Raw genomic sequence first — 27471 nt, 5'->3', positions numbered from 1 at the left:
TCCTCATACATTGGCTCAAGTAGGGCACATGTTTGAATCTGATTATCACATTATTTTCTTATGTGTTTTACACAGACATATTTGTCTATTGGAAATCTAAGCAAACTGATAAAGAAGTTGCTTCTCCCTTTTTAAAGATCCTGCCCATCTTGGGAATTTGCTTGTCTCCAGGTACACTTAGTTTCTATGATGTAACAATTAATGCTAAGCTGTTGGTGGCTTAATGTAGTCTTCTTCCCATAAGCACTTACTTTTGAAAAAACTTTAGACATGCTTTATCCAATAGTGGAACTGATGGCTTTGAGCTCAGAGTGGGGTGCTATGGGATTTGGAGAGACAGCACAGAACCTTCCACTCTGTATCCCATAGCTAACTAACTTGTCCACCTAAGCAGATGGCTAGTTAGGTCTCCCTGTGTTTTTGTGCATTTGGTTTGCTTTGTTTTGTTTTTAAAGGGGAGCATTTTGGAGGGTAAAGAGGCCTCTTCATCACCTGTCAAGTTGCTCTGTGTGGGCACCCACCTTGTCCTCATTTGCCTGTGGAGGTCCTGGTCTATAGAGCCCACAAAAGCAGGGAGCAGAGAATAAGGTTTCTCCAGCACCTCTGAGACAGAAGCCTGTAACCCCTGAGAGAAGTGTGCAGCTGTCTGTGTAAGTGTGCACGCCCACAGTATCTTTTTGAAACAAGCTGTACCTTTCTGTGGGTCCCTGCGTGTGATGCACTTCTCTTTGATCTCCTTACCTGTGTTTGAGAGCTATCCTTTCATTGTAGTTTGGGACCTGAGATCATGCCCCTTCATTAGCCAAAAAACCTATTTTTCACACACATACACACACACACACACACACACACACACACACACACACACACACTTCCCTTTCCCTCAAACTTAATGTCCACGTAAAATCTCTTCAGAGATAAATAAATGTGCTCTGTACTAACTGTTGACTCCCAAAATCTATTCTACCCCAATGATAGCATAAACTATGGTCACTCCCCTTACTAATGAGTGGGTTAAAATAGACACATATCCTAGTCTTGGCCAATAAGCCACAAGAGTCTCCTGCTTCTGGGAACAGCTTTCTAGCTCATTACACAGAGCCATAAGAAAGAGACAGTCTCTCTCCTTCCTTTAGTCTGGACTTTGTTGTGTCTGCAAGCGTTACCTATAGTGTCTGCAGCCACCTTGCCATCAGCCCAAGGCCAGGGCCAGGAAGACTGTCACAAAGCTGGGCTGGAGCCTTGATGTACCATGTCTGGAAACCACACTCACTTTGGACTTATTATGTAAGATAATAGATTTGATTGTTGCGTATGCCAATTTGAGTTGGGTTTTCTGTTACTTGCAACAAAACTTAAATTAGCTGATTCATAAAAATACTATTTTTATGGACAACCTTAATTGTTCTATTGCTTTGATATAACCATTTGATAACTGCTAATATTCTTTGAGTTAAGACCATATGCCAGGTATTTATGTAAAGGAGAGTCTGCTGGCTTGTTTTTAAAAGTGATATTGCTTATAATCAATTCATTTGTAATCCTTCTCCATCCCTACCCATGGTCACTTGTTACCACACTGGTTAGTATAACATTAGATGGTAGATGTGTAAATTCACCAAAAACTGATGGTGAATGAGTTGATCAAACTAGAGCCACGTGGACCATTTCTTTTACTCCTAAAAGTCTGGACACAATTATGGAAAGACCTGCCTCCTTAATCAATAGATATAAAAAATACTTTAGATGATATAGCATCATGCTTTCAATCAAAATCTTAAGGATGAATTTAATTTGCCACGTACTTAACACTGACATGAGACTCCTAATTTTTCAGTTGTTGTAATGATGTAAGGTCCAGCCTTGCTGCCCTCTTGTGCATGACAAAGGTGACATGGCAGTGGGGAGAGGAAAGCAGAAGTGCAAATGATAATGAATTGCACCACATGGAATTTACATATCCAAAGTTTATATACTTTGTATGTTTTGGAAAGAAAGAACACAGCCTAAGACAGATCATGGGAAGGGACAGTCGGGTTACATTGCTTTGCATGCTTATTTTCTAAAGTCCATTGTGGAACCTTAAAGCAAGCATCATAGATTTAAAGTTTTAATCCTAGAATTGTGGTACAACCAAATCTTAAACTACAGAGAGGATATCCTGACAATTTAAAGGCTGTTGAAGATTTTGATGCGGCTTGAAAATCAAAGCAGAATTCCCATCACTGTTTCTTCTTTTTCAGTCTTTTTTAGGAGGCTTGCTGCTCCTAAGTCTCCCTGGAAGGCTAGATAACTTGGGAGCAACCTCCACAGATAACAGATGGCTAGGATGTAAGCCTAGAGAAGCGAACGTTGCAGGGAAAATGAATGCTGACTGGAAAGTGATGTGATCGAGACGATGATGGAAGTATAGGTATCAGATACAGATGACAGGGAGGCCACCGTGTAAGGGGTGATGGGACTGGGCATCGGGGAAGAGATGAAGCACCCAGGATGTTGTGGTGGCTGCAGGAATGGAAGTCAAAAAACGGTATTGGAAATTAACCATAAAACAATTGTTCATGTTCTTGGAGTTCAAACTGCATGCCAGGTGTTGTGCTAAATGCTTTATCTCTACTGTTTCATCTAATCCTCACACTAGCCTTGTGAAGTCGGCATTATTATTAACCTAATTTCACTGATGAGAGTAAACGGCACATTGTTTGATACACTGCAGAACTCAGGTGAGAATCCAGGTAGTCTGATTCCAGAGTTGGCATGCTTAACTAGATGCTATATTATTTCATAGTTTAAAATATTAGTGCATGGGTGACGCACAGCCACTGCTGGTCTATATGATAGTTTTAATGCAAATTAGAAAAGACCAAAGGGCCCTGCCCGCCACCCAGTGAAGTCCAGCCCCCTAACGGCACAGTTTAGAGGGCAGTTGGCATCTCTGATCAAGGAAACACGTGCTCCATCCTTCAGGTAATGACAGCCCTTGCAAGGGTACCTGCCTTGGATATCAGCCTCCACTGACCTTCTCAGCAAGGCACCTCTTTACAGTGTACAGACGTTACAACTATATAAGGGGGCTTTAAAAAAGGAATGTATATGTATATTTTAGTTTTATCAGCCAAGTCTCATTCGCAAGCACTCTACACAGATATTCCCTGTTCCCTCTCCAGATCTATTCTCTACCCTTCTTCATTCTGCTCTGTGTTCTGAAAGGCTGACCCTTATGGGCTCCACCAATGGGCTTCCTTGCCTTGTGGCTTCCAGGTAGCTTCATCCAATGGGAGGCACCAGCCAGAAGTCCAAGGGAAGGAGAAGAGTGAGGCTGGGGTATTTTGTCTCCTGGCTGCCTCCCTATTGAGCCAGGAGCTTGGGTCCTCTCCTAAGGTCTCAGCTTGTCAGGCAGCCCTGTTCCACAGCTACAGAGAGAATTCTCTCTCCAGGTTCTGGCGGCACTTCACCTCATAGCCCTTCTAGCCTAGAAGTGGTGTAAGGCTCCCTGCTGTTGCTAGTCTTGAGATGTTTCATCATCCCTTGGTCACTCCCTAACTCTACCCACACTTCTGTAAATAGTCCCTGAATTAAAGTCCCCTCAATTTCCCTGTTTGAGTGAGCCATCTGTTTCCTGCCAGGACCCTCTCTGATACACAGAGGAAACAAACTTTGACCATTTTAAGCAAAAATGGAATTTAGGGAAGGCATTTTAGGAAGCACAGAAACGAAGGAAGATGGGAGGACCAGGGTTGGAGAACAAGCAGGAACCCAGGGACCTCTGGAAAGCTGAAGAGCAGGAATGACAGCTAAAGTCATTCAGTGGGAGGAGCTGAGGCCACCCACTGCCACTGCCCCCATGCCCACCAACTGTCCCTGTGTCCTTCAGCCACCTACTCAAGAGTTTCGAGGAGAAGGTCCGCTTGCCTGAGTCTACACCATACATCCCCAGGCTGAGCTGGGGAGTGGAGATGGGGGAATCAGGCCCCTCTGGCTATTGTGATAGGAATGGACACCACTACCCACCAAGACCACACCCAATGGGTGAATCCTTTAAAACAAGAAATCAGGATGCTAATTGGAAGCACCACCCCCAAAACAAGGACAAACATAGCTGTAAAAAATAATAAAATAATGTGAGACTGCCTTAACAATCCAATCCAAGCATCTGAAGTAACTTTTCCCAAAAGACGAAGGTTCATGCAAAGACAGGCACTTCTCATCAAGGATTCCAGTGGCAGAGAAGTACCATATCTAAAGGTCTTATAAATGAAAAATATTTATAAGGTTTTAAACTGGGTTAGGTATAAAGATGCTGGTTTCATCTTAACAAGATGCCATGTTGTCCCTTTCTTAGAACGACCCATTCAGTGGGTCGTCTGCCCAATAACCAGCCACTCAAGAACTAGAATATTCAGATACCAATAACTTCAAATCAACTTATTGCTAGGAATTAATTGATTATATCAACTTGGGGCTAGAAACTAGCCCCAACATTTTTTTTTTAATCTGTTAGTCTCTTAAAGGTTATTCTTCATCTCTACCATCACTCCTTTGCTTTATTCAGATTTTGATTTTTACTAGTTGAAGATGTAAGAATAAAGAATACAGGTTTACTGTGAACTAAAGACAAACAGCTTATTGAAGAAGTTTAAAGATAATACTATTTTATTATATTTGTTGACTGCTGTATTTATAACTCACAAAATTACTAAATCTAGCATAAAATTTAGACTATTTACTTTTATAGCTCTCTGGAACCATGCTTTATCTCATCTCCAAAATTAACTTACTTCACAAAGACAGAGCTGATGAGTTATAAATTTCAACATATGCTTTACTTGTCACGAATGAAAGCAATACATATTCATAATTGTCCCCCAGAGGTTTCTTGATATAGTTACTGTTATCAGTAAGAGGAAATCATTTTTCTTCAAAATAAAATTACGTGAATGCAATGCTTATAATTTTTAATTGAGAATATGTATTCTGGTAAATTAGGTTTGTTGGTTGTATATATAGATATTTTTATTTCCAAAATATTAATTTATTGGATAAATGTGGAGTAAACAGAATACTGTCCAGGCCAACTTGAAGGTTTCCAGAGCTGCCAGTGAGATGCTTTTGTTTAGCATGACAATGTGATAAAATATTGAGATGGGTTTTTATGATACAATGGGCATTTAAGATTTTCTTTAATTCAAGATGTAACTTGTCGTATATGCTCATAGGTCTTATAAACTTCTTGTCTTGATGACGTACATATAGAAAAATAGTTAAGAACAAAGTAGAAAAGATCTACAGTTTTTATATATGTAATTGTCTGTGGTTATGTTTTCAATCAAATACACCTATAATATGTCATCTTATAAAGCAAATATGAATGCTACTGCTCTAAATATGTACAAATTTAATGGCCTACAGTACTTGCTAGTTGCCTGGTGGAGACAAGGAAGAAAGTAGATCTAGCCCTTCTTTTCAAGGAAGTGATAATATCTATAAATCTTCCTCTTCCAATTTCAAAAACATGCATCTTTCCCTAACAGTCTTTGTTGTTCAAAGCCATTGAACAGATCTTTCTAAATGAATTGGGAGGCTGTCGGCAGTTTTAATAACCAATATCTGCACAATCAAATCACCAGGTACGATACAGTGATTAATGTGGCTTGGTATCCTGGATACCTAGAAGTTCATGGCCAAGAAGAAGCTATTGCCTTTCACTGGCTTCTCACAGTCTGTACTGCGCATTTCTAAACTGGGATGTAGAAAAGAGGCTGGTCCACTCAGCCTCCTGACTTCTCTGACTGCACGTGCTCCATGCGAATAAATGGAAATGGGCCACTGTTCTCCTGTGTCAGGACACGGTCAGCGTAAGTAGGAATACCAACTGGCAGGCATGTAACATCTAGTGAGTTCCTAGTCCAGAGCTGCTTTCTCTGCTAGATCAGGTGGCAGGTGGCAGGTGGCAGAAAAAGAAATATCCTGAAAGTTCATTTGCTATTTGCAAGTCAGGGAATACTACTGGACTAGAAGAATGGTCTACTGCTGCTTTAGAGAGTATTTCATAGACATTGTGAGGATGCTGATTTCCTAGAAAGGAAAAGCTCTGATTTCTGTACTGCAGTATATAAAAAGTTATTGCCAAATCCAACCTGGGTCTGTGGTTTCCAAATTTTTTTTTTTTTTGCGGCGGTGGGGAGGAAGAACTACATGTTCTGTGATTGCAGGTCTCATCTGTCTTATTCACCTTAGTGCCTGACATATCGCAACCATTAAATAAATGTTTCTTAAATAAATGAATAATTAAATGAAAAAGTAAATGAGCAGTAGATTTTTGTTTTTATGGCAGTGGCAGACAAATTCATTTTGAAGAGTTTTTCTGGGTCTTTGTGGTTAAAAGCCTAGAGGAAGACAGTTGAAAGTGATTCTTTTAAATGCAGCTAAATTTTACTTAAGCAAAACCAAAATATGAAAATCTGGGTTCACAAAACAAATTAATTAAAAGGTGATTATATGCTTCACAATTACATGGGAATATGACTTAATGCAGGGTATTCCTAAATGCTGGCCCATGGTGTTTTCTCAGGTTCACGCTGAAAGGAGAAAAATCAGCTCAGTGTATTGTTCTGAAGAACTGTCCTCTATTCACAAATTGACCTTCTTCCATTTCTGTGGTTAAAATACTTAACAACAACAACAACACAAAGATAATGAAGGTAGTCTCTACTTCCAGTTAGTTATTCCTTTTCAATGCTCTTAAACTTGCCAAAATGAAGTTGCCAACCCTAAATTGGTTCCCCAGCTTTTTGAAAAATACTTTATTGGTTTGTGAAATCCAAATAAGATTCATTTTATAGAAGTATACAGCATTTTTAAAGAAACCTACATATTGAATAAAGGAAGATAGTGTAACCTGGGCCTTAATTAGCCAGGATAATAACAGCCAACAAGTTTTGAGTCGGTGTTGAGTACTGCTCTCAGGCCTTTTAAAAATGGTGCTAATCATCTAAATTTCATAGTAGCCCAAGGAGAAAATATTATTTTTATCCCCATCTTACAGATGAGGAACTCTAGACACAGTCCAGTCCTTGCCCCAAAAGACAGAAAATACAGCCAGTAAAATGGTAGCTATGGCCCCATATATTCTTAAATTACAAAGAAACTGAGCCATGTGACACTACAACCAATACAAAAACATTGGTTGTTAATATAGTCTAATTATTATAGAAATGGAGTTTCAGTCAGCATACAGATTATAAACTCCTATCCAAGACTCACAGTATTTTATATTTAAATCAGAATCCTCCCAATCTTACCTTATCAACAAAATTCTTGACCTATTTTTAGCTTCAGTATTTACACAGATACTGCTTCAAGCAACATCCTTGTTTCTTAAGCTCTGTTCTATTAGCAAATACCAGAAAACAAAACAAGAAAATATGATGTTTCTAATGGGGCATTTCAACCAAGTAGGGGGTGAAAGCAAACACTGGTAAATCTAGCTATCAGGATTAAGTTAATTTAGGGAAAATTCAACCTTATAGCGAACAAATCAAAAGGTATATTTCAGTCCACTTATTTAAAAAAAACGTATAAAAAACCCAGTTTCCAAATGCTACAAAAGTATTACACTCCAGATATTTTTTAAAAGGCTTTAAAAAATAAATTTAAAAAGTATTACTACCCTAGCTTCCAAATGTAGATGCCCATCCCAACAGTAGGGTCTTATTTAAAATGAGATCACAAACTTTAGTGGGAACTCACATATTCCTCTGCAGAGTCAGAAATCCAAATATAACATCATTTGGGCAAAGAGGTAAATTAGTAAGTATAATCCATAATAAATGAAAAGCAAAACTAGACTTTTTGACCACAATGCCAAAAATTTTTTTCCCCAAGTTATCCGCAAACTGGAATCAAAGACAAAAATTTTGGCTTTCAAAGTCTATCATACTCTTGTAATGGTAAAAATGATTTGGCAGGTTAAGGATAGGTTTCTAATCATCCTATCTTCTACTTAACACCATTTACCAAAATACTGCACTGCGTTAAGGGAGTTATCTCAATGGCAACGAAAAAGAGATCTTAACACTAATAAGTTCTGGGTCCCTCAGAAAATATCAGTGAATCTACAGCTTATGCAGTTTAAGGAAATTTTGTGGATTTCCACCCCTCAATCCTGACAGCTGGGGTGTGCACATCCGATCTGAATACTTTGTTAGGCATACAGGAACCGAATTTCTAACACTGCAGGTAACTCCTACACAAACTCTTCTTTCAACTTTCTGGCATCTGGTCAAGTACCCATCCCTAGTCCACATGCCCTAGAAAAACACAGGAACCAGTTCTAGGACGTGGTTATCCACCTAGCACCCCACGCTCCACCCCGAGACTACTAGCCTTCCGCCCTAGCTCAGCCCACCCCGGCCAGCCCAGCGCAGCAGAGCCTGACCCAGCCTACTACAGTCCTACCGCTCCGGCTCTCCGAACTTCCCCCGCCCACTCCGTTCACGTGAACAGGACCCCGCCCCCCCGCGCCGCGCTCCACCAATCAGCAGCCACCTCGCCCAAGATCCGGTCTCCAACGAGCCCCTTTCAAAAAGTCAGCTTACACCTCCCGCCTCAGTCCCGCCCCTTTCCTACCTCCCCGCCCCTCTGGCCCCTCCCACCTCCCCAACTACCGGTTCCCCTCCTCCCCTCCCGTTGCCCCCTCCCGCTCCCAGGCTTCGCCCCGCCCCACCCGGGACAGAGCACTCGCCCTCTTCTCGCGAGATCTGAGCGTCCCCCGCAGCGGCCGCTTGCTTCCCCTTCTCGTCCTCCCACCCCCCCTCCTCCCAATCTCTCCACTCTCCGGCTCTCTTCCCTCCCTCCTCCCCCCTCCACCCTCTGGGCCGGATCTCGTCTCGCTGAGGCGGAGGAGGAGAAGGAGGAGGAGGAGGACGTTCGGCCTGCGCAGTGAGATGTTTGTCCGTCGCCGCCGCCGCCGCCATCGCGGAGGAGCGCGATAAAGGGAGCTGAGCCGGGCGTGAGGGGCATCCCGTGGAGTCGCCGCGCCAGCGCAGCCCCCCTGCCAAGCCCGAGCCGCCGGAACCCGAGCCGCCGCCGCCACCGCCGCGGCCGCCCAGGGGCCGGCCAGCTCCCCAGCCCAGCCCGGGGGCCGCGCCGCCGCCCCCAGCGTCGCCCCTCGCCTGCCCGCCCGCCCGCCTTAAATGTGACACCGGCGCCTCGGAGTGCGACCCGAAGCAGCCGCCGGGGAGGGGACGAGCACCATGTCGAATCTGAGCAAAGGCACGGGCAGCCGGAAGGACACCAAGATGCGGATCCGGGCCTTTCCGGTGAGTCTTTTCTCGGCGCCTGGGACCCCGGGTTGGGGGCCCGGCCGAGAGCCGCACGCGAGGCCCGGGCTGAACTCCCCCAACAGGCCGCAGGCCCGGCCTCCCCTCCCCCACGCCGCCGGCCGCGGGGCGCGAGCCTTCCCGGCAACGGGGCGGCGCGGGGCCCCGGCGCGGCCGCCCTCCCGGGCCGTTCCCCGCGCCCGTCGCCCGAGTCTGGCGCCGCTCCCCCGCCCGGGAGCTGCGCCTCCGGTCGCCCTGCGGGCGTCGGCTGCGGCCGGGGCCCCTTCGCTGGTCCCAGAACCTCCCCCACGCTCCTGGGGTGTAGGCCCAACCCCTAGTACTCCGCTCCCGCTCGGTTCCCGGGACTCCCAGCCCTGCAGGGATGGGGACTGTCGAAGTCCTCCTTGTATGGGGCGTGTGTGTAACTTTTCACGTGGGGGTTTCGCTGCGGTTGAAAAAATCACCCAGCCTAAAAGATGGCCAGCCCAACGATGAAGGGGACTGTCCTCTCCCTCTCTTCCCCTCCTCAGGAAGGGCTGTGCCATCCACCTGCCCCCCACGCAGTGACAGTGGTTCCACGTAATGCTCCATAGTAATATACCAACAACGTCCGGTGTGTTTACAGCATCTTTTATCCACAGGCTTCCAAAGCACTTTACAAACTCTCTTGTGCAGGAATTGCCTTGCCAATCAAGGGGAAATAAGAGAAAACAAATTGGACGATTGGTTCTCCATTTCTGAGCCATGGAATCCCAAAAGAATGAGTAGTCACCACCCTGAGTTGCTTTACTCTTAGGGACAGCAAACGTAGTCTGTTTAGAAACTTTCTTTTTTAGCATTACGTTGAGTCATACCCTTGCAGTGTTTAGTATATAGGGTATAACTTTGGATGTCATATCTGATTCAGATAGCCAATGGCAAACAATTAAAGTGTACTGTTGGAACAGAGGAACTGGACATACTTGCTCACGTTGCTACAGTAACAGGTATATGTCAAGGTAGACAAACTAGCAATGGAACAGAAGATTTTAAAACAGTAAAACTAGAGAAAGATCTTGGGTTTCCTTTCTTAGAATCACAAACACAGTATATGATGCGAGGAGGGAAAAGAGGGTTTGTATTCACTTCATGAAGCATGCTTTTTCTAAAGTGTAGTTTGCACTTTAGAGGGAAGACTTATTAATATAATTGTCCTAGTTGAGTAAGAAAGCGACTCAGAGAACTTGAGGACCTCTCTGAATTCTTAAAATTTAGAAGAAGGAAATACACTTTATGCAGAACTCTGAAGTTGTAATAACATAAATATTAATATCAATGTGAAGAGTCTTCAGGCTTTATGTAAATAAAGGTAGGATGTACTCAGGAGAATTAAATGTTTTGATGCTCATTAAAGGGATTTTATATTTTTGAAGTTTTTTTTCCCTAAGTAATCGTGAGAAAGTGCAAAGAAAGTGAGAAATGTTGACAGAAGAGAACTAATGAGCTTCATGTGCACGTTTTTACTTATAATGAAACAGTGAACTGGGTTTATGAATTTGTGAGTAATGTTAGTTCTCCTGCTAAACCAGTTCTGAATATTTTTAGTAGAATCTAGAATTACTCAGAATTTTAAATAGTTTAATACAAGAATATTTTAAGAAAAACTAGCTATTCTTGAAGTCTGAGTTTTTCTAATTCAGATTATTACTAAAATGTGGAGTAGTTCACATCTGACATCAGCTTACTTCTGTGGATATTCTGATTAACCAGTTGTACCTTTATGTGTAGTCAACTCGTTGATCTCTTGGTTTTGCCTGTTCCTACCTGTTCTTCCATTCCTTCATTCATTCAACAAATATTACTGAGGACTGTGTGCCAGGCGCTGTCCTAGGGTCTTGGGATGTATTGGTATAGCTTGAAAGACCAGTATCCCTCCTTTCTGGATCTTGTATTGTTGGGAGGAAGTGGTGGGAGAGAATTTCATTATTCCTTCAGCTGAAGAGTATAATAGTATGTGACAGGTTACCACATACTACTGAAACTGATTTTTTTTAAAGCAGCATTATGGTCATGAGCTACTTTAGACCCTTTCTGTCTATAACTTGTTGCCCTCTAAGTTTTTCTAAAATCCTTAAATGAAGTTTGTAAGTGGCTAGTGTTTGGTATTCAGTACTTAATATCTGCTAATTTTTAAAAGCATTAAGATTTTTTTTTTTATTTCATGAGTGTTAACATCACTCATAAGTAGTTCCTACTGAAAAGAACCATTATATTTTTTAATGTATAAATTTTAAAGTCATAGTTCTTTGAACCTTTGTTAAGGATGGATACATACCTCCGTGGTGTGGTATTTCACTGATTAATTTGGTGACAGTGCTTCTAGACCTTCAGAATTTTTTTTTTCCTTCCAGGTTAGCAGTCTTTTACAGAACTATAGTCTGCATGGATTGCTAGTCAGAAGTAGTAAATGCATATTATTCCATAAAGAAAATATTGTGTTTATGTGTACTCATGTGTGCATACTTAAAACTATTGTATTTTACATTACCATTTGAGATAGACAGTTACTCTAAGGGAAATTGCAGTGTAACCGAAAGCCTCAAGTGCACTTTTCAGAGTGTGTTTTATAAAATTGATGTGTAAAAAGTATAAAAATATGTTTCGGGATTGTTTTGTTTTCATTGCAAAATAGTAAGTGACGGTACAGGATATTTTGTAAATGTGTAAACCTACTCCAGCTATAGTCCCATCAGTAAAATCAGTTTCTGAGCAATTGGTTCTTTTTAAGGTGGGAAACAATGAAGAGCTTTCTGTACTTACAGATTGGTGATGGAGGAAATATTTATTCCAGTTTGTAAACTTTCCTGCAGTGGACAAAATACATATCATTTCACATCTTTTGGGGTTTTTTGGTACCCAGAGTAACAGCAAGGGCCACAAAACTTTTTTAAGGAAGAAGTCTGTAGTTGGGAAACTTCTGGAAACGATACGGATTTGGACCAAAGAATGCTGCCCCCAGAAGTTCCTGGTGCTCTTTCCTTGCTGTTGCCATGTGTCTCACTCCTGAGCTTTTATTCCACTATGTAGGATTAGTTGCTGTCAGGTGAACCTTTTGTCCTTATCTTTGAAAAGCCATTATTCACCATCTGTACTGTCCACTGTTTGTCCACATGGGCTTGAAAAGCTTGATTGGTTTGGAGGGGATATGGTTGAATGGAAATACTGGTCTCTCCTCTGATTTGCCTTCTTGGCTGAGCCTTCAGAGTTTAGGAGACGTGTTATGAAAGTGATTGTCCTTAGAGTGTGATCTGGAAATGGTTTCAGTTATTGGTTCATAGACGCATGCTAAATCATGATAATGAATCTCTGGTTGTGATGTCCACTCCATTGTTCTAGATGAGCTTCACAGAGCACCACCTGTGTGGCGTGAACAGTTACTGATGTAGAAGTTACTGTTAGATGGAACCCGCAAAATGACTGAGATTAGAAAGAGATGAATTTTGAGATCGTTTGTGAAAAATACTTAAAAGCACAAGAATTTAACGACAAATGGGGACAGTTAATGTTTTTTTTTTTCCCTGGCTATAGTGATATTTGCTAGATATGGGGGAACAGCTTTGATCTTCAAAATAAGTTTCTCACTTAGGGAAAGTAGTTGTTGCCTAGAACTAGCTGGACTGTGCATAGAGAAAGGCTGAATAATAGTTTGGGAAATCACAGGGTGGGGAATTAACTCTAAGTTTGTTTTTCATTCTCTAGTATTTTGTTACAGAGATGTTATGGAGTAAGATATAACATTCATTGAAGTGTTGCTTTCACTTAGACTGATTTTGTTCTATTTAATGGTTTTAGGACAGTCAGCTGTGTTGTAGCTGTTAGTACCTCTCAGGCTTTAGAAGTTTAAAAATAAAAAGATGAAGTAGTTATCTATAAAAGTGTCTATTTTGCATTATCTCCCTAGAAAGTTCACAGGAGTCAAAAAAATTATTACTGCCAAATTATTAGTACTAAAGTTACTGAATTTGAAACAATTTTAGTAGTATAGAATATAATGTGAGAATTTGGCCTTTTAAATAATACACTAGTCACAAAGTCAGTTCTTTCAAACAAAATAAAGTGTCATTTGTACATCATTCATTCATTAAATGTAGCTAAGTAATAATAGCATTTCTCTATTTCAACAAGAATATATAATTAAGACTAGAAAAAGTAGTATGTCTTCCCTTTGTGTTATAAATTGGGAGACCTTAGAATTTTTTGCTGTTATCTTTATTCAAGAGTATCTGGGTGTTAACAGTTTTGTTAGATTTTTATAAAAGTTATTGGACAATTTGTAGTTTTAAATAATGGAACTTTGAAAATAGTTCTTGTTTATCCATTGTAAAGTCAGCAAAAAAGTAAAAGTGCTACTAGTAAGAAATCACTGAGATAAAACATGAAGTACAGTTAGTGTCTTTCTATTGTGAAAACTATTCAGTAGTCTCTCAAAGCTATGAATTCATTTTAGTAGCTTTTCTAATTAGAAAAGTGATGCCTATTCATGATAGAAAACTTAATAAATATCTAAACTTATAAGTAAGGAAATAAATATCACCGGTAACCCTACCACTTGGAAATAAGCCATATTAACATTTTGATGTGTTTCCTTTTAATCTTTCATAAATGTGTAAGCACACAGTAAAATTGAGGTACGACCTTTTCATATGCTGTGTTTTAAAAAATATAGTATCTTACTGTACATTTATTTCCATGTTAAATATATTGAAAACATGATTTTGAATGACTGGGTAATACTCTCCAGTACCTTGGCTTATCCATTTCCCTACTGACAGGTATTTTGATTGATTCCAGTGAATTCGTATTTTCTCTATTATAAAGAATGCAACTGTGACGACTATATATTCACATAAATATTTGAGCCCATCCATGATATGGAATTACTGGGCTCGACATAATGATACATATTACCAAATGGACCTCCAGAAAGGTAGGAGTAATAATAGTGCCACTCACCGAATGCTTATCATATGCCATACACTTTGCATGTGTAAACTAATTTCATTTGCACAACTCTATAGAATACTTTTATTATCATCTTTTTTACCTAAGAGGCCTTGAGAGGTTAAGTAGTTTGCTTAAGATCACTTTGCTTGTAAGTGGCAGAACTAGGGTTCTTTCTAACCTAGGCAGTCTGGCTCTAAAGTGAATGCTTTAAGAATTAATTACATCTCTCAAGCTTGTATCAGTAACATCTTGTTACTTGTTACTTGTATCAGTAACATACCAGTAACATCTACCATGTCTTAGCTAACTTATCTTTAATTTTATAGGTGAAAAAAATAGTACTTTAATGCTTTATTTTGCATTTCTTTGCCTACTTGTAAGAGTAAAACTACGGATAGTCTGTAGGGAATTTTCATTTAGTTTTACATAGAGTATTCAACATATGTTTTAGAAGTATGACTAAAAAGTAAAGAGACTGAGAGCATAATAGTTAAGAGGGTGGGCTCTGGACTGTCAGAGTTGGAGTGTCAGCTCCACCTCTTTCTAGTTGTGTTATCTTTAACAAGTTACTTAACACTTCTAGCCTCAGTTTTCTCCTCTGTAAAATTAGAATATTTATAAGACCTATCTTACAGGGCTGTTAGAACAGGACCTAGCACGCAATTAACTATTGTTATACCAACATTTAGCCATGATTATGCCACAATTTATATATTAAAATTGAATGTTATTTTTGCAAGTAATTTTATTTACTGTACAGTTATTTTAGTGATGCTGCCATTTTTTGGTGCTTACATTTTTAGACCTTCCATTTTGAAAAGCTTACAGAATCAATCTGTGAACCACATTTAAGAACTCAGTGTCAAAGGATATAGGTTTGGTACCACTGGGGTGCTTCGAAAGAATGCCACCGGCTCTTGGGTGAGGGGGTAGATTCAAAAGAGAAGATCCAATAGTGATTATCACATAATCATCGGAGCAAGTATGTAGTCTTTCTGGGGTAACTTTATTGAAGGAGTAAACACTCATTTGGTGTGTACATTCTAATATGTACATTAAGTGTTTATCTAAAAATACATTTTGTTTTTATTTCCTTCCACCCTCTTTTTTGTTTCACTCATGAACTGGGCTGTGGTCCCCGCCCAAAGCTTATACCAGACACCCTTTTGAACCTGGAAGTACTTAGCATAGTGTTAGACACAGTGTGGGTGGTTAGTGAATGATCGATTAAATGAGAAACTAGTCCTTTAAGACAAACCATAGAAATTCATTACTTAGGTAAGTCGATGCAGGTAGTATTCCAGAATGTTTGAACTCTTTTCACCTGTAAGTGAAGTCTTAATTTGTAGGTCATTAATGATCATGTGGCACTTCCCTTAAAGGTTAGTCAGCCTAATCTCCTAAAACTGTGATGACTTGAAAGTAAAGGTAGTATATACTGGCAGTAACCTTGGATTGGCGTGTCAGAAGACTTAATCTCTGGTCTAGTCTTTTCTGTTTACTAGCTGTACTCTACATTTTATTCCTTCCACCATGACACCTTCCTCCCAGCCTGTTGACTGTACATGGTGATCCCCTACATCCATTGCAGGTTGACTGCCCTGTATCATCAGCCTGTTCTGTGAATTCTTTTCATCTGAAATTTACCTTTGCCCTGAGGATACAGGCTTATATTCCTGAATTGAGGTGTCTTTTTTCCTTATAATCCTTGAATCACTGGGCCCAGATGCCATTTATTGCCACATCTATGATCCTCTTGTGTCTTGGGCCCTTGTGAACTATTCTTTTGAGTGCTTCTTGTGACCATCTCCTAACTTCGTACACATGCTCCCTCAGTCACTGAAGACTTCAATACCTTATTCACATACATTCTCTCTAGATTAAATTGTAACTTTATCCAATGCATGTGGACAGAGTCATTCATTTATTCATTCTAAAGTATATTTATTGTGTGTTCCTACTAGAGGTCTGGCACTAAATATACAGTGATGATCAAACAGATCTGGCCTCTTCTGTATTACAGCGATCTTCACTGTGTCTTGGAGCTTGTCATCCCGCTACTTTAGAAATTGTAAACTTCAATATTACATTGTATCCTAGCTCCTTCATTTATTAGATGTAGGACTTGAGCAAGTCACTTAACTTCTGCCTGTTTTGTTTTCTCTTTTGTAAAAGGGAGAAAACGATAGTACCTACCTCCTAAGATATTTGTAAGGATAGAGTTAATGCATATAAAGCTCTTAGTGTCTGGCACATAGTAAGCGTTATAAATAAATACAAGCTGTTGTTATTTAATTATTCTATCCTACTTGTTGCTTGTTTCCTTCTCACATTAAATGTGCTCTTGGATTTCAAGAAGACCCCTTTCATTCTCCCAGGCTGTGGCGCCTGTTGCTAGTTGCCCCTTCTTTCCTACTGCCTCCCCAGAGCAAGGCCAGAAATATCAGCAAAAAGCATCTTGAACCATTCTGTTCATCTGCCTTCACTGCTCATATTTTTTAGACTATTGTGCACTCCTGGAGAAAATTCCAAGACTGTGGTCTCTAAGCTAGCTGGACTCTCAGTGCCTCTGGGCAATATTTTTGTGTCCCTGGTAAACTCCCTCTCCCCTTTCCTGCATGAGCTGTTTCAGACTTTAATCACTGTCCTTAAGCTCTTTATTGAGAATTCTCTTATCTCTCTTTTTCAGGAAACTTAACTACTGAAGTTATCTTGTGTAAGTTCCTTCAGCTTGATTCTCTTTCAGTTATATTCATTAACCTGTATCTTTACTCATTCTCAACTCCTTCCCTTGGGTCTCAGAGAAGGAAGATGTTCCTTTTTCTGTCTTCCCTACCATGGTAACTACCATACCATCTCCCTTCATAGCCAAAATTCTTCAAATAGGCAGTATCTCCTTTATTGGAGCATGATTTTCTTTAGAGGAGGCAGCAGGTCTTTTTGTATTGATCTTTGTCAGTGCTGCACAGTAGTAGTCAATAATGTTGAACGAATAAACTGACAAGACTCTAGTTTGTTTTCTCATCTTTAAGATGGGAACTATGGCAATCTTTCTCACAGGTTGATTGTGAGGGTTAAAAGAAATAATGTCAGAAAGTGCTTGATAATAAACAGTGGCATCATTGAGACAGTTAAAATGATTTTCTAATCATAAAGTTAGTATTTTCAAGTAAAAGTAGTATGTTTCATGTAGGACATTTATTTTCAAACTCTTATAGGGTCTCCAGGACCCAGGAGGCCTAGGAGGAGTGGAGTAGATATCTTCAGAAGTTTCCCTCTCTAATCATTTAGAGCAGTTTGTACATTGTTCTATGTGTAGAAGATTTCTTTTTAAAGAGTTCTCTAACTATTGCTTTAAAATCACTGTCATTAATCCAGCCTTTTTAAAGTTGAGGAGAGTCCTACTTTCCCAAGTTGGTAACATTAACCAACTGGGAAATTGAGAACTGATCCTGTAGTTGTTGTAACCACTAATCCAGAGCTTTTGCTACTAAAAGAGCTTTTGCTGTTTATTTTTTTAAGTCAGTTTTAAAGTTGAAAATATAATTAAGTAAAATTTCTTAATTTGACTTCCATTAATCTAGTCATCATTGAGAAAGGAATGGACCTGAATTTGCTCTTTAAATGAGAAAGGTTACTGCTAAGCAAATGAATAAAGACTTCAAAGGGATATCTTTTACCTACTTTAAGAAAATACAAGATTCCTTAGAGACGGTTTTCTATAAAAGCAAGCCGTCATTGCTAAGAGGAATGCTTTAGCGTACTGATCGCAAGTCATCTTTATCTAAAGCAGCTCTTAACTGAGCAACACTTAGCCTTTTCTATTTGCCCTGTCCTCTTGAAAGTAATCATGAAAAATTCTTTTTCTCCTTTCCTTTTCAATATATTAATAGTATGAGAAGTTGCTTTATAAGATGAGTAACTACAACTTGTTCAGTCTACCTTGTGTTAGGCTCTTTGAACTATAATTATCTCAAATTCTCAGAACAATCTTTAGATGTTACTTCTGTTTTAAATCTATCCTGGGGCTCAGAGAGACATAGTAAAATATGTGTATTACATATATACCTATGGAAGGGCAGAGCTGGAATTCAGATCCCAGGTGTATCTGTCTCAGAAATTCATGTTCTTTCCATTACACCACACTGCTTTAATTGTATTCCGTTAAGAATTTGCTAGATTCTGAAATATTTACTTTCATAATAGGAATATATTGGAAAGTTAATTCTAAGCTTGCCGTTTAAATGATCACCCAGGGGCGGATCCAGGGCCCCTGAAGCTTATACACTGCAGTACTCTCTTTATAAAAAGGATTCAAAATTAGTTTCCAGATCTTGGAAGGAGCTTTTGCAAGCTTTAAACCTCACTAGATTCAAAGTATATGCACCTCTCATAAGCGAATACAAGTTGTAAAAACTTTGAATCAATGGATGCCTATGTTGCTCAGTAAAATTTGAATATATAAATTGCTTAAGGGGGTCATAGTGTGTATTGACTTGAATAAAGCAGTCAAAATCATAACCAATAGGAAAGGTATATTAGTTGACGTATTTCTAAGTTAACACTTCCCTTTTTAACTTAAAGACTGATAGTACACATTTTTTAACTTCTTTCAATTAGAAGTTTATCTTGTTAAATATATGTTTAGAAAAAAGTGATTTTATGTCTTTCAGAATGTATTAAGAAGTAGTAGGTTAAACAATGAAATGAATTTTGAAGTACAAAGATCAGGTAGTTTAAAATAAGCAAATGAGACATGAAAGAACTATATTATTTTGATGAACGTTATCATTAGCCAAAAAAACAAGTAATTTATTTGCTCCTATTTGTTTTCATATTTTAATTTTTAAAAGCCAGAAAGGACTTTAGAGAGAATATGTTCTAATCTTATTTAATATATGGGGAAGTGGAGAACTGGAGAGGGTGATTTTACCCAAAGGATACTTACGGCTTGAATTTATGGAAGAACCATGACTAGAAGCCTGATTTCTGGTTAAAAGCTCTTTTCTCTAGACCAAACTGAAATAAGCATACAGCCTTAATAATTCAGTGTTAATATTAGCCTGTTAATTATAAATTGATTTTGTAGCATCAGACACTCAGGTGATTTGAGTTGACATGGTGTAACGGAAGGGTCCTTAGCTCAGGACACGTGGATTCCTTCATTGCTCTAACTAGCTGAGTGATCTTGGATAAGCTACTTAGCTTCAGTTTCTTCATTTGTAAAATGAAGAGATTTTAATTTGGGGTTTTCTTAGGCTCATTTCCACTCTTAAAATTTCAGTCTAGAAAGCGAATGCTGGTGTGTTCTCCTTTGCTCTAAAACATTTTGTGATGTTGCAAATGTCACCTATCTTTTCAGCCTTAGAATTTTCTTTAGAATAAGAATGGTATATTTCAGTGGTGATGATTAAATGCTAATATGAAGCAGTGGAAAAGTTAGCTGTGTTCTTACATACTTCTTTTTGTGTAAGTTGGTAGTTTTAGAGAAATTTTGAGATTTGATATCAGATTTTTGTAATAATTTTATGTTATAGGCCTTTTGCTGTCATATCACATTTAGTTTATGGTTAGGTTCATTCAAAGACAGAGCTAACTGTGGCAATTTGTATTGTTTTGCATGTTTTTTTCTCTTTGGAGTGTGTGTAGCTGATTCTGGTATAAACTACTTTGTTATTGTCCGACAGTTTTATACATCTTTACACTTTATCATAGTTTTAGAAAAACTGGGTTTATCCATTTCAAAAAAAAAAAATAGCGATGTAAGCTAAAGAGAAGAAAGTATTGTCATTTTTTATTAAAATTCATAGTTTTAGATTGTTGGATAGAAATATGGAACTCAAACATGCACTTAGATATGAAGTATTTTTTGTCTGTAGCATTACTACTACTACTTTGAGATTCCATCCAAAAATGTATGATTCTTGCTTTTCTATTATTTTTGTTTTCCAGATGAATGTTGAAGAGCTAGTTTATACACATGAGCCCTTACTATTATTGGGATTTAATAGTATATTGAGAAATACAGCAAATGTTTTTATAATTTTAAAGTGTTGATCTTATAGACGTAATAACTAATCTTCTTAATAGGGAGAGTCTCTATGTTTGAAGAGTTCTAGTCAAGATGTATATTGTATTCTTTGGATAAAACGTGTTTCAGGGTGCCAAATAACATCTCTTTATATCAGGGAAAATAGCACCAATAGAACAGTGACAAACTTCTTGACTCAGAGAGAATACTTAACGATCGCATGTTATTTGTTGTGGTCATCATCAGACTATGAAATGTTACATATACATTTTTTCACATATGCAAAGATCATTCACAGAGATACAGTTGAAAGAATATTGTTAGTACTCTTAAGTCAGTTGTGACTTAACTGGACTTCAACAGGCTAATGTGAAAGCTTGAACTTAGTTTGTCTTTGAAAGAAATTGTTCCAAATTTTTAAATTGATTTTTGAACAGCCTGCTCATGTTGAGAACTGAAACGCAGATTATAATAATTGAACCGTCTATTGATGATTTAACTTTCTCATTGTAAATGTTACTGTTCTGTAATTTAGTGATATTAGAGGCCAGTTGAGTGTAGCTCAGCCTTAATTTGTGATTTCATAGCATTTTCCTGGGCTACTGTGCTTTTCTAATTGATAATTGTCATTATCAGTCGTTACTTTTTGCAGCACAATTCCAGCACAGAAGGCTGTATGTTTCTTCCTTGTAGTAAAGAAAACGAAATTTATTGAGCAAGTGATGTGTGTCGGATGCTTTCACAAACTTTCTTAATTGCCACACAATACACCATCTTCTCCCATTTCTCTTGTTACAAGCAGATGAGGAAAGTGAAGTTTGGAAAGTTAAATAACTTGCCCAAAATCTGAATGTGTCCCACTCACTGGGCTGTTTCCTCAAAGCTTGGATCTTTGGCTATCTTTTGGTTGAGGATGTTTAAAGATTAACTGATGAATAAATGGGATTATTGAAGACATCATAAGTCATTGTGTAGCCATTGGTCATCAAATAGATTCATCATCATTACTAACTCTAATGGGACTGCATTCAAATCATCTAAGAATCATAACATGTATTAAAGAGGATACAGTAAAATAAGGGAACAGAGACTTGATATTAGTCTAAGGTGCTTATAATGTGGGTGGGAACTTCCTTACAAAATTTATGGCTTAGTTGTATTTATCTAGAATATTGCCATTCCTCAGATATTTGTAGCAAAGCAACTTTTTTGAGGCTGAAGCTGAAAATTAAGATCAAGCATTTTTCCTTGTTTATTTTTTTCTAGCTGTGTCATTCTGAATTGCCTGGAATTTCAAATTCTCTCCCTTTTCCCCCACACACCCTGTTCTAAATTTCTTGTAGAAAATTATTCACAGGGGACTAAAGACTTTTTGTCCTTTGTATGTAGTGGATGTGAAGAGTACAGTTCTCTTCCTTTTAGTTTTAATTGGCTCATGCTGTAGTTCTGCAGCTCTCAGTAATTACAGAACCTTCAAGATGTGTAAGTGTATAATAGGTTGACATCCTTTTAAATGCAGCATTTTGAAGGTTTATGTTTTTATATCTTTTAAAGTAATGTAGATGAAAACCCAGAGATGTTTGTGAAAGAAAAGATTATTAGTGTTATTTTTGTTATTGATACTTACTAATTAGGGGATTATAATCCTGGGTTGGGGACAGGGAAGTGGGCAAAAGTCACTTTTAAAAAATAAAGTCTTGATTTGGTTTCTAAGAGGTCTCACTAAACCATGGACATTTAAGAATACTCAATTATATCTTTCCTTTGAAAAAGAGCTTTTGTTTCTTTTCTTGCTAAGTGAATTTACTTTGCTGAACACTTTGTAACTTGAGCTTGTTGGGGAAAGATGCAGTATAGATCTAAAATAAGCAAACATTAAATGTTTGTGTATATATGTATGTGTGCTTTTTATCATTTTATTGCTTTGCTGAAGCATTGTTACCAGATCCCTTCCTGAGTGTATTTGTAGTTATTGCAACCTGAGTAAGTCAGTTTCATCAATGGGATTAAAATCCTGCTTAAATACTTTGGAATATTACTTTAAAGTGTTAGGGCTTTTAAATGACTCTGAGTGAAGTCTAGACTGATGTTTTTAATGGTTAACATTGATGACTTTAGAGTTTATCATCTAGTCCTTTTAACTTTCATTGACAGTTAATGTTGTATTCTCTGTCAAGGATGGGTGAGAAATTCACCCGTCAATTCATCAGTAATGTAATTATTTTGCCACGGTTGTTGACATGTTCATTTGATGCCAGGACCAAAAGCGGGTATGTAGCAATATGTACTTGAAGCCTGTTTCCTTGGGTGTATTGTTTTTGGACTTATTTGATTTAGGGAAAGACTATAACTTGTAGATCTCCTCCTGAATAGCCTTTTTTTATCCACTATTTTCCTCCTAGTTAACATTTATTAATAAAATTAATGATTAAGCAGTCTTTTGAAGCATTTAGTTAGGTGAATGTGAAAATACTACTTGATATATGAAATTTGAGAGTCTTTTGCTTGTACATTATTGTACTTTATTTCTGTTTGGAAAATATATTTTTATTATTTTAAAATTACATGAATCGTTATATAAACACATTAAATTATTTTTCAGTATCATTGTGCTTAGTAATTCAAATGTTCATGTTTTCAAAATTGCATTGGTATAACATAGGTAAAACAACATTCCCCAGGCATTTGTTTATGGCCTTCTAAGTAACATTGAAGAAAAATGCACAATCCCTCAACTATCTCATAGTCTAATGGAGGAAGGAGATTCACAAACAGATAAGTATGCAGCAGTATGGTAGTGTAGTGATAGATATAACCTGAGTATTATGAAAGAGCTGAGAAAGAGTTGTTAGTTTTGCTTGAGGAGGTCAGGGAAGGATTTTTGGAGGATGTGACACCTGAGCTGTGTTCAAAAGCTATGTAAAGAATCAAAGAAGTGGCAGAAGAGGGGTGTATAAAGAAGACATGAGAGGGTGGTGTGTGGAGGGGAGGTGTGACAGCGGATAGGAATAACCACTGGTTTAATGTTGCCAGAAAGTGAATGTAAGATAGGTAGTGAGTGAAAGACGAAGTCAGAGAAGGAGGCATAGACGGACTAGATCATGAAGTGTTATGTTCCCTTTTAAAGCACACCCCCCCCACCCCGTTGCTAATGAGAGGTGGGTTTTTGAACAGGAGCATGATGCTGATGTGGTTATTTTAATGATTTTGAGGAAGATGGATTCCAAGAGGTTATTAGAGTTCATGATGGCTGGAAGGCTGTTGCAGTAATCTAGATGAAAGTTTTAGGGCAGCAGTATTCAGGATGAAAGATGGGGAGATATTTGAGAAATCTCTTGGGCCTGATGTTGGTAGCACTTGATGATTGGATGAGAAAGGGATGAGAGAGAGGAAAGAAGAAAAGTTAAGGCTTACGCTTCTAGCTTGTATAACTAGGTGGTTTGTGTTGCTGCTACTGAATTAGAGAATACAGAAAGAAGATTTGGGTGTGTTTGGAGAGTGAGTTTACCAGAAATTTTGGACATGATAAGTTTGATATGTGTCTGGAAAATTTGGTTGAGCATATCCAGCAGGTGGTTGAATACAGTAGTTAAGGCTTTGGGGGAACTTCTGGGCTGGCGATATAGATTTGGGAGCAATTAACATGTAAGCCAGTAATTTATCTTCTTTGAGATGAGGACCAAACTTCTTGGGAAATCTGATAAGAGCTAGTGACTCACCATCCAGAAAAGAAGCGTACACACATTATATTTGCAAAATTTTATATGCAGTTTTAGGAGGCTCCAGAATCCCTTGCCAATCTAGAGCCTTGTAATTTTAGAACCCTAGAAGTATATATAGTAGTTGTAACTATGATAATGAATGGAAATGCAGCCAGTGTAGAGTGAAAAGAAGAACCAAGGACAGAGCTCTGGGGATTAAAATGATTTAAATGACACTGGAAGAATAGGAGATATGAAGTAGGGGAATATTGTTTGTGAAAGAAGGCTACATTTTACTGACTTTCATTTACCATAGTTTGTTTCATTTAGCATAGTTGTTCTCTTAAGGTACTTTTGTTTTAGCTGTTTATTTGCTAAGCCTAAAAACTGTATTTTTTTTTCCTGACATTTGATGCCCATAGATGAGAGTTCAAGAGATTCTGTCACTGTCATTCAGCATGTGAGGGATTATACAGTAGTCCCTCGGTATCCATGGGGGATTGGTTATAGGACCTCTTCAGATACCAAAATCTGAGGATGCTCAAGTCCCTTACATAACATGGCATAGTACGGTCAACCCTGTATCTGCGAGTTCCATGGATATGGAGGCCTGACTGTACTGTGCCCTAGGCTGGGCTGAATTCTACTGACATTTGCATTTAATCCTCATGATAGTCTTTTGAGATAGGTATTGTTATTAAACCCACTTTTTTACAAGTGAGGAAATAAAGGTTTAGAAGAATTAAGTAATTTGCCCAAGGTTGCGTGGCTTATGAATTTAGCAAAGCCGTGACGCAAATCCAGGCCTGTCAGACAGCAAAATCTATATTCTCTACTAATGTACTGTGTTTACCAAGATAATCAGTGATTATACTGTAATATTACTTTACCCTATTAACACGGTGGGATGGGAGGTGAGTTCAGTGGTTTGTACTAGATTTGAGAATATGAATTCCAATTCCAGCTCCGTGATTTTGGGTAAGTCATTTAATCTCTCCGTCTATTTTGTTCTCCTTTGTTTGAACATTTTTATACCTGAGCAATCACCAGAAGAAACATTTTTGCTCTCTGTCTTCATTTCTATCTATAAAGCACAAATACTGAGGAAAATACTATATACCATCTTGGATTTTAAAAGAACCCTTGATTTATATATGTGAGAAATGATTCTTTTATTATAATGTGAGAGTATTTGTACAATATTTGAAGCTTCTTAGTTTATATCTTTAAAATACTTTAGTTTCTAATAGAAAATTTAGTAATTCATGCTGAGTAGAGACGTTTTTGTACGTTTTCTAGCTTTCATGGGATCTTATGTTACAGAGCCTGAAAAGATCATTTGAAGTTTTGCTCAACTATTAGCAATATAGTTATCTCTGGAGTTTTTAGTCCACATTAACTTTACTCTTTCTTTGAAATTGGTTTGAACGTTCTGCTTTATATGTTCGTTATTTAACCGCAGGGATGGTGTCTTAGCCTGCTTTATTGTAACCTCTACATATGCTGTCAGCAAACTAAAACCACATTGCACATACATGGAGTATTTGAGGCCATCACTATCACGTTGTCTTGTGGGCTTTATTTGTGGAAAGTTGTAAATAGCAACATCTTATTTATATTTTATATGGATGGCATCTTCTGTATGAGAATATCTGATAAAAATAGGTAGTAGTTTAGATGTAAGGGTAAATTCTCTTACGGCCACTTCAGAGAAGTCTCTGATAGACCTAGATTTGAATAATATTTGAGTAACAGGAAAGAATTTGTTTTCTAAAGAGTTCCTTTTTAAGCTCTCCAGAAAAGATTAGAATAATAAGACTCAGTTTGAGTCATCTGCTTAAGAATCCTCTTGATTGGGAGTTGAGCTTGTTTGACTGAATGAACTGTTTTGCCTACCTACTTCTTCCTCTTTCACATTCATACTCATTGTACAGGACTTGGAGAGGATTCTTTTTTTTTTTTTAACCACTTTATTGAGATAAGCCGTACATATTTGATGTATGCAACTTGATGAGTTTGGAGGTAAGTATTCATTTGTGAAGCCATCACAATCTATGCAATAAACATATCCATCACCTCCAAAAGTTTCTAGCTGGAGAGGATTTTTTTTAGCTCAGTATCTTTTATCCATTTCAGGTCAGAAGTGTGCATGAATCTGATGAGTAATTGATGCAGTGTTTCCCTGGTTGTGAACGTGGAACTTGTAGGTTTTATGAGCATGAAGAGGTCTGCTTAGTCAGAGATTAGTAGAAAATCAGCAGGTGTAAGTGCTTGTTATATGCCAGGTATTATTTTAGTGGCTGAGGTTATTCAGCAATGAAGAAAATCCCTGCCTTCATGGAGCTGACATTTGACTGGGAGGAGAGAGGCCAGGAAGAGAAATAATGTGAGGTTGGAATTTGAGGGTCACTAGTAGGAGGAGGCTGCTATTTTAAATAGAGTAGGTAGTTAAAGCTTTATTTTAAGGTGACAGTTGAGCAGAGTTTTGAGGTTGATCAGTGAATGAGCCACTTAGGTATCTTGGGGAGGAGCATTCCAGACAGAGTAGCAAATACCAACTTGAAGTGAACTTGTTTGCCATATTCCAAGGAGTAGCAGGGAGGCTGGTGGGGCTGGAGCAGAGAGAGCAAGGAGGAAGAATAGATGAAGTCAGAGAGATTATCAGGTTGAATAAGGCTTTGTAGAATAGCGTTAAGGACTCTGACTTTAACTCCAAGAGAAATGAGAAGTCACCGAGGGTTGTGAGCAGCTGAGTGACATGATTTGGTTTATGTTTTCAGAAGGTCACTCTGATTGCTCTATGGTATTGGGCCAAGAGCAGAAACAAAGACAAGTTAGGAGGCTGTTGTAATAATCTGAGAGATAATGTTGGTTTAGGAGCAGTGGAAGAAATGAGGAATTAGGTTCTGGGTACATTTTGAAGGTAGAGACAACAGAATTGCCTTTTGTTTTAGAAGTGAGATGAGAGACTAAAGAGGACTGGATTACAAACTTTTTGGCCTTAGCAACTGGAAGGATGGAGTGGATATCTCTCAGTTGGAGAAGACTGCAGGGGAAGCCAACTTAGGGGAAAAGATGAGGCTTTCTGTTCTAGACTTGATTGAGATGCCTAGTAGATTTTCAAGTAGAAGTATTGAGTAGGTAGCTGAACATAAGACTCTGGTACTAAGGTGGTGAGGGCTCCAAACAGGATATATACATTTTGAGGTTAACTTAAAGCCATGAGACCAGATGAGTTAACTTCACCTAAAAACCGAGCGTGGATAGGTAAGAGGTTCAGACAGGAGGTTGGAGGCTGTGGTGATGGGTAAGAAGCAGTAAGCAGGCTGACAAATAGGAGCAAGTGGAATAGGAAGAAAAACAAGAGATTGTAGTGCTTGGAAGGCCAGTGAGGAATGTGTATCAAGTAGTAGGAGTGATCAGCTCTTTGAATTAG

At 38.6% G+C, this 27471-nt stretch overlaps 1 protein-coding gene across 2 annotated transcripts in view; it reads left to right on the top strand.

Annotated features, from left to right (window-relative positions):
• The first annotated feature begins 8812 nt into the window (after nucleotides 1–8812).
• CUL3 (cullin 3) overlaps nucleotides 8813–27471 on the top strand; it is a 97316-nt gene continuing 78657 nt past the window's right edge. For both annotated transcript variants that reach the window (XM_057551242.1, XM_057551241.1), the window contains exon 1: nucleotides 8813–9320. In XM_057551242.1, the coding sequence (XP_057407225.1) occupies nucleotides 9255–9320 (66 nt within the window). In that variant the 5' untranslated portion in view covers nucleotides 8813–9254. The remainder of the gene's footprint in view (nucleotides 9321–27471) is intronic.

This window comes from Balaenoptera acutorostrata, chromosome 8 (genome assembly GCF_949987535.1).
Source record: "Balaenoptera acutorostrata chromosome 8, mBalAcu1.1, whole genome shotgun sequence".
Lineage (NCBI taxonomy): Eukaryota > Metazoa > Chordata > Mammalia > Artiodactyla > Balaenopteridae > Balaenoptera > Balaenoptera acutorostrata.
Note: the sequence above shows the minus strand (reverse complement) of the source record. Positions and strands in the feature narration are given on the sequence as shown.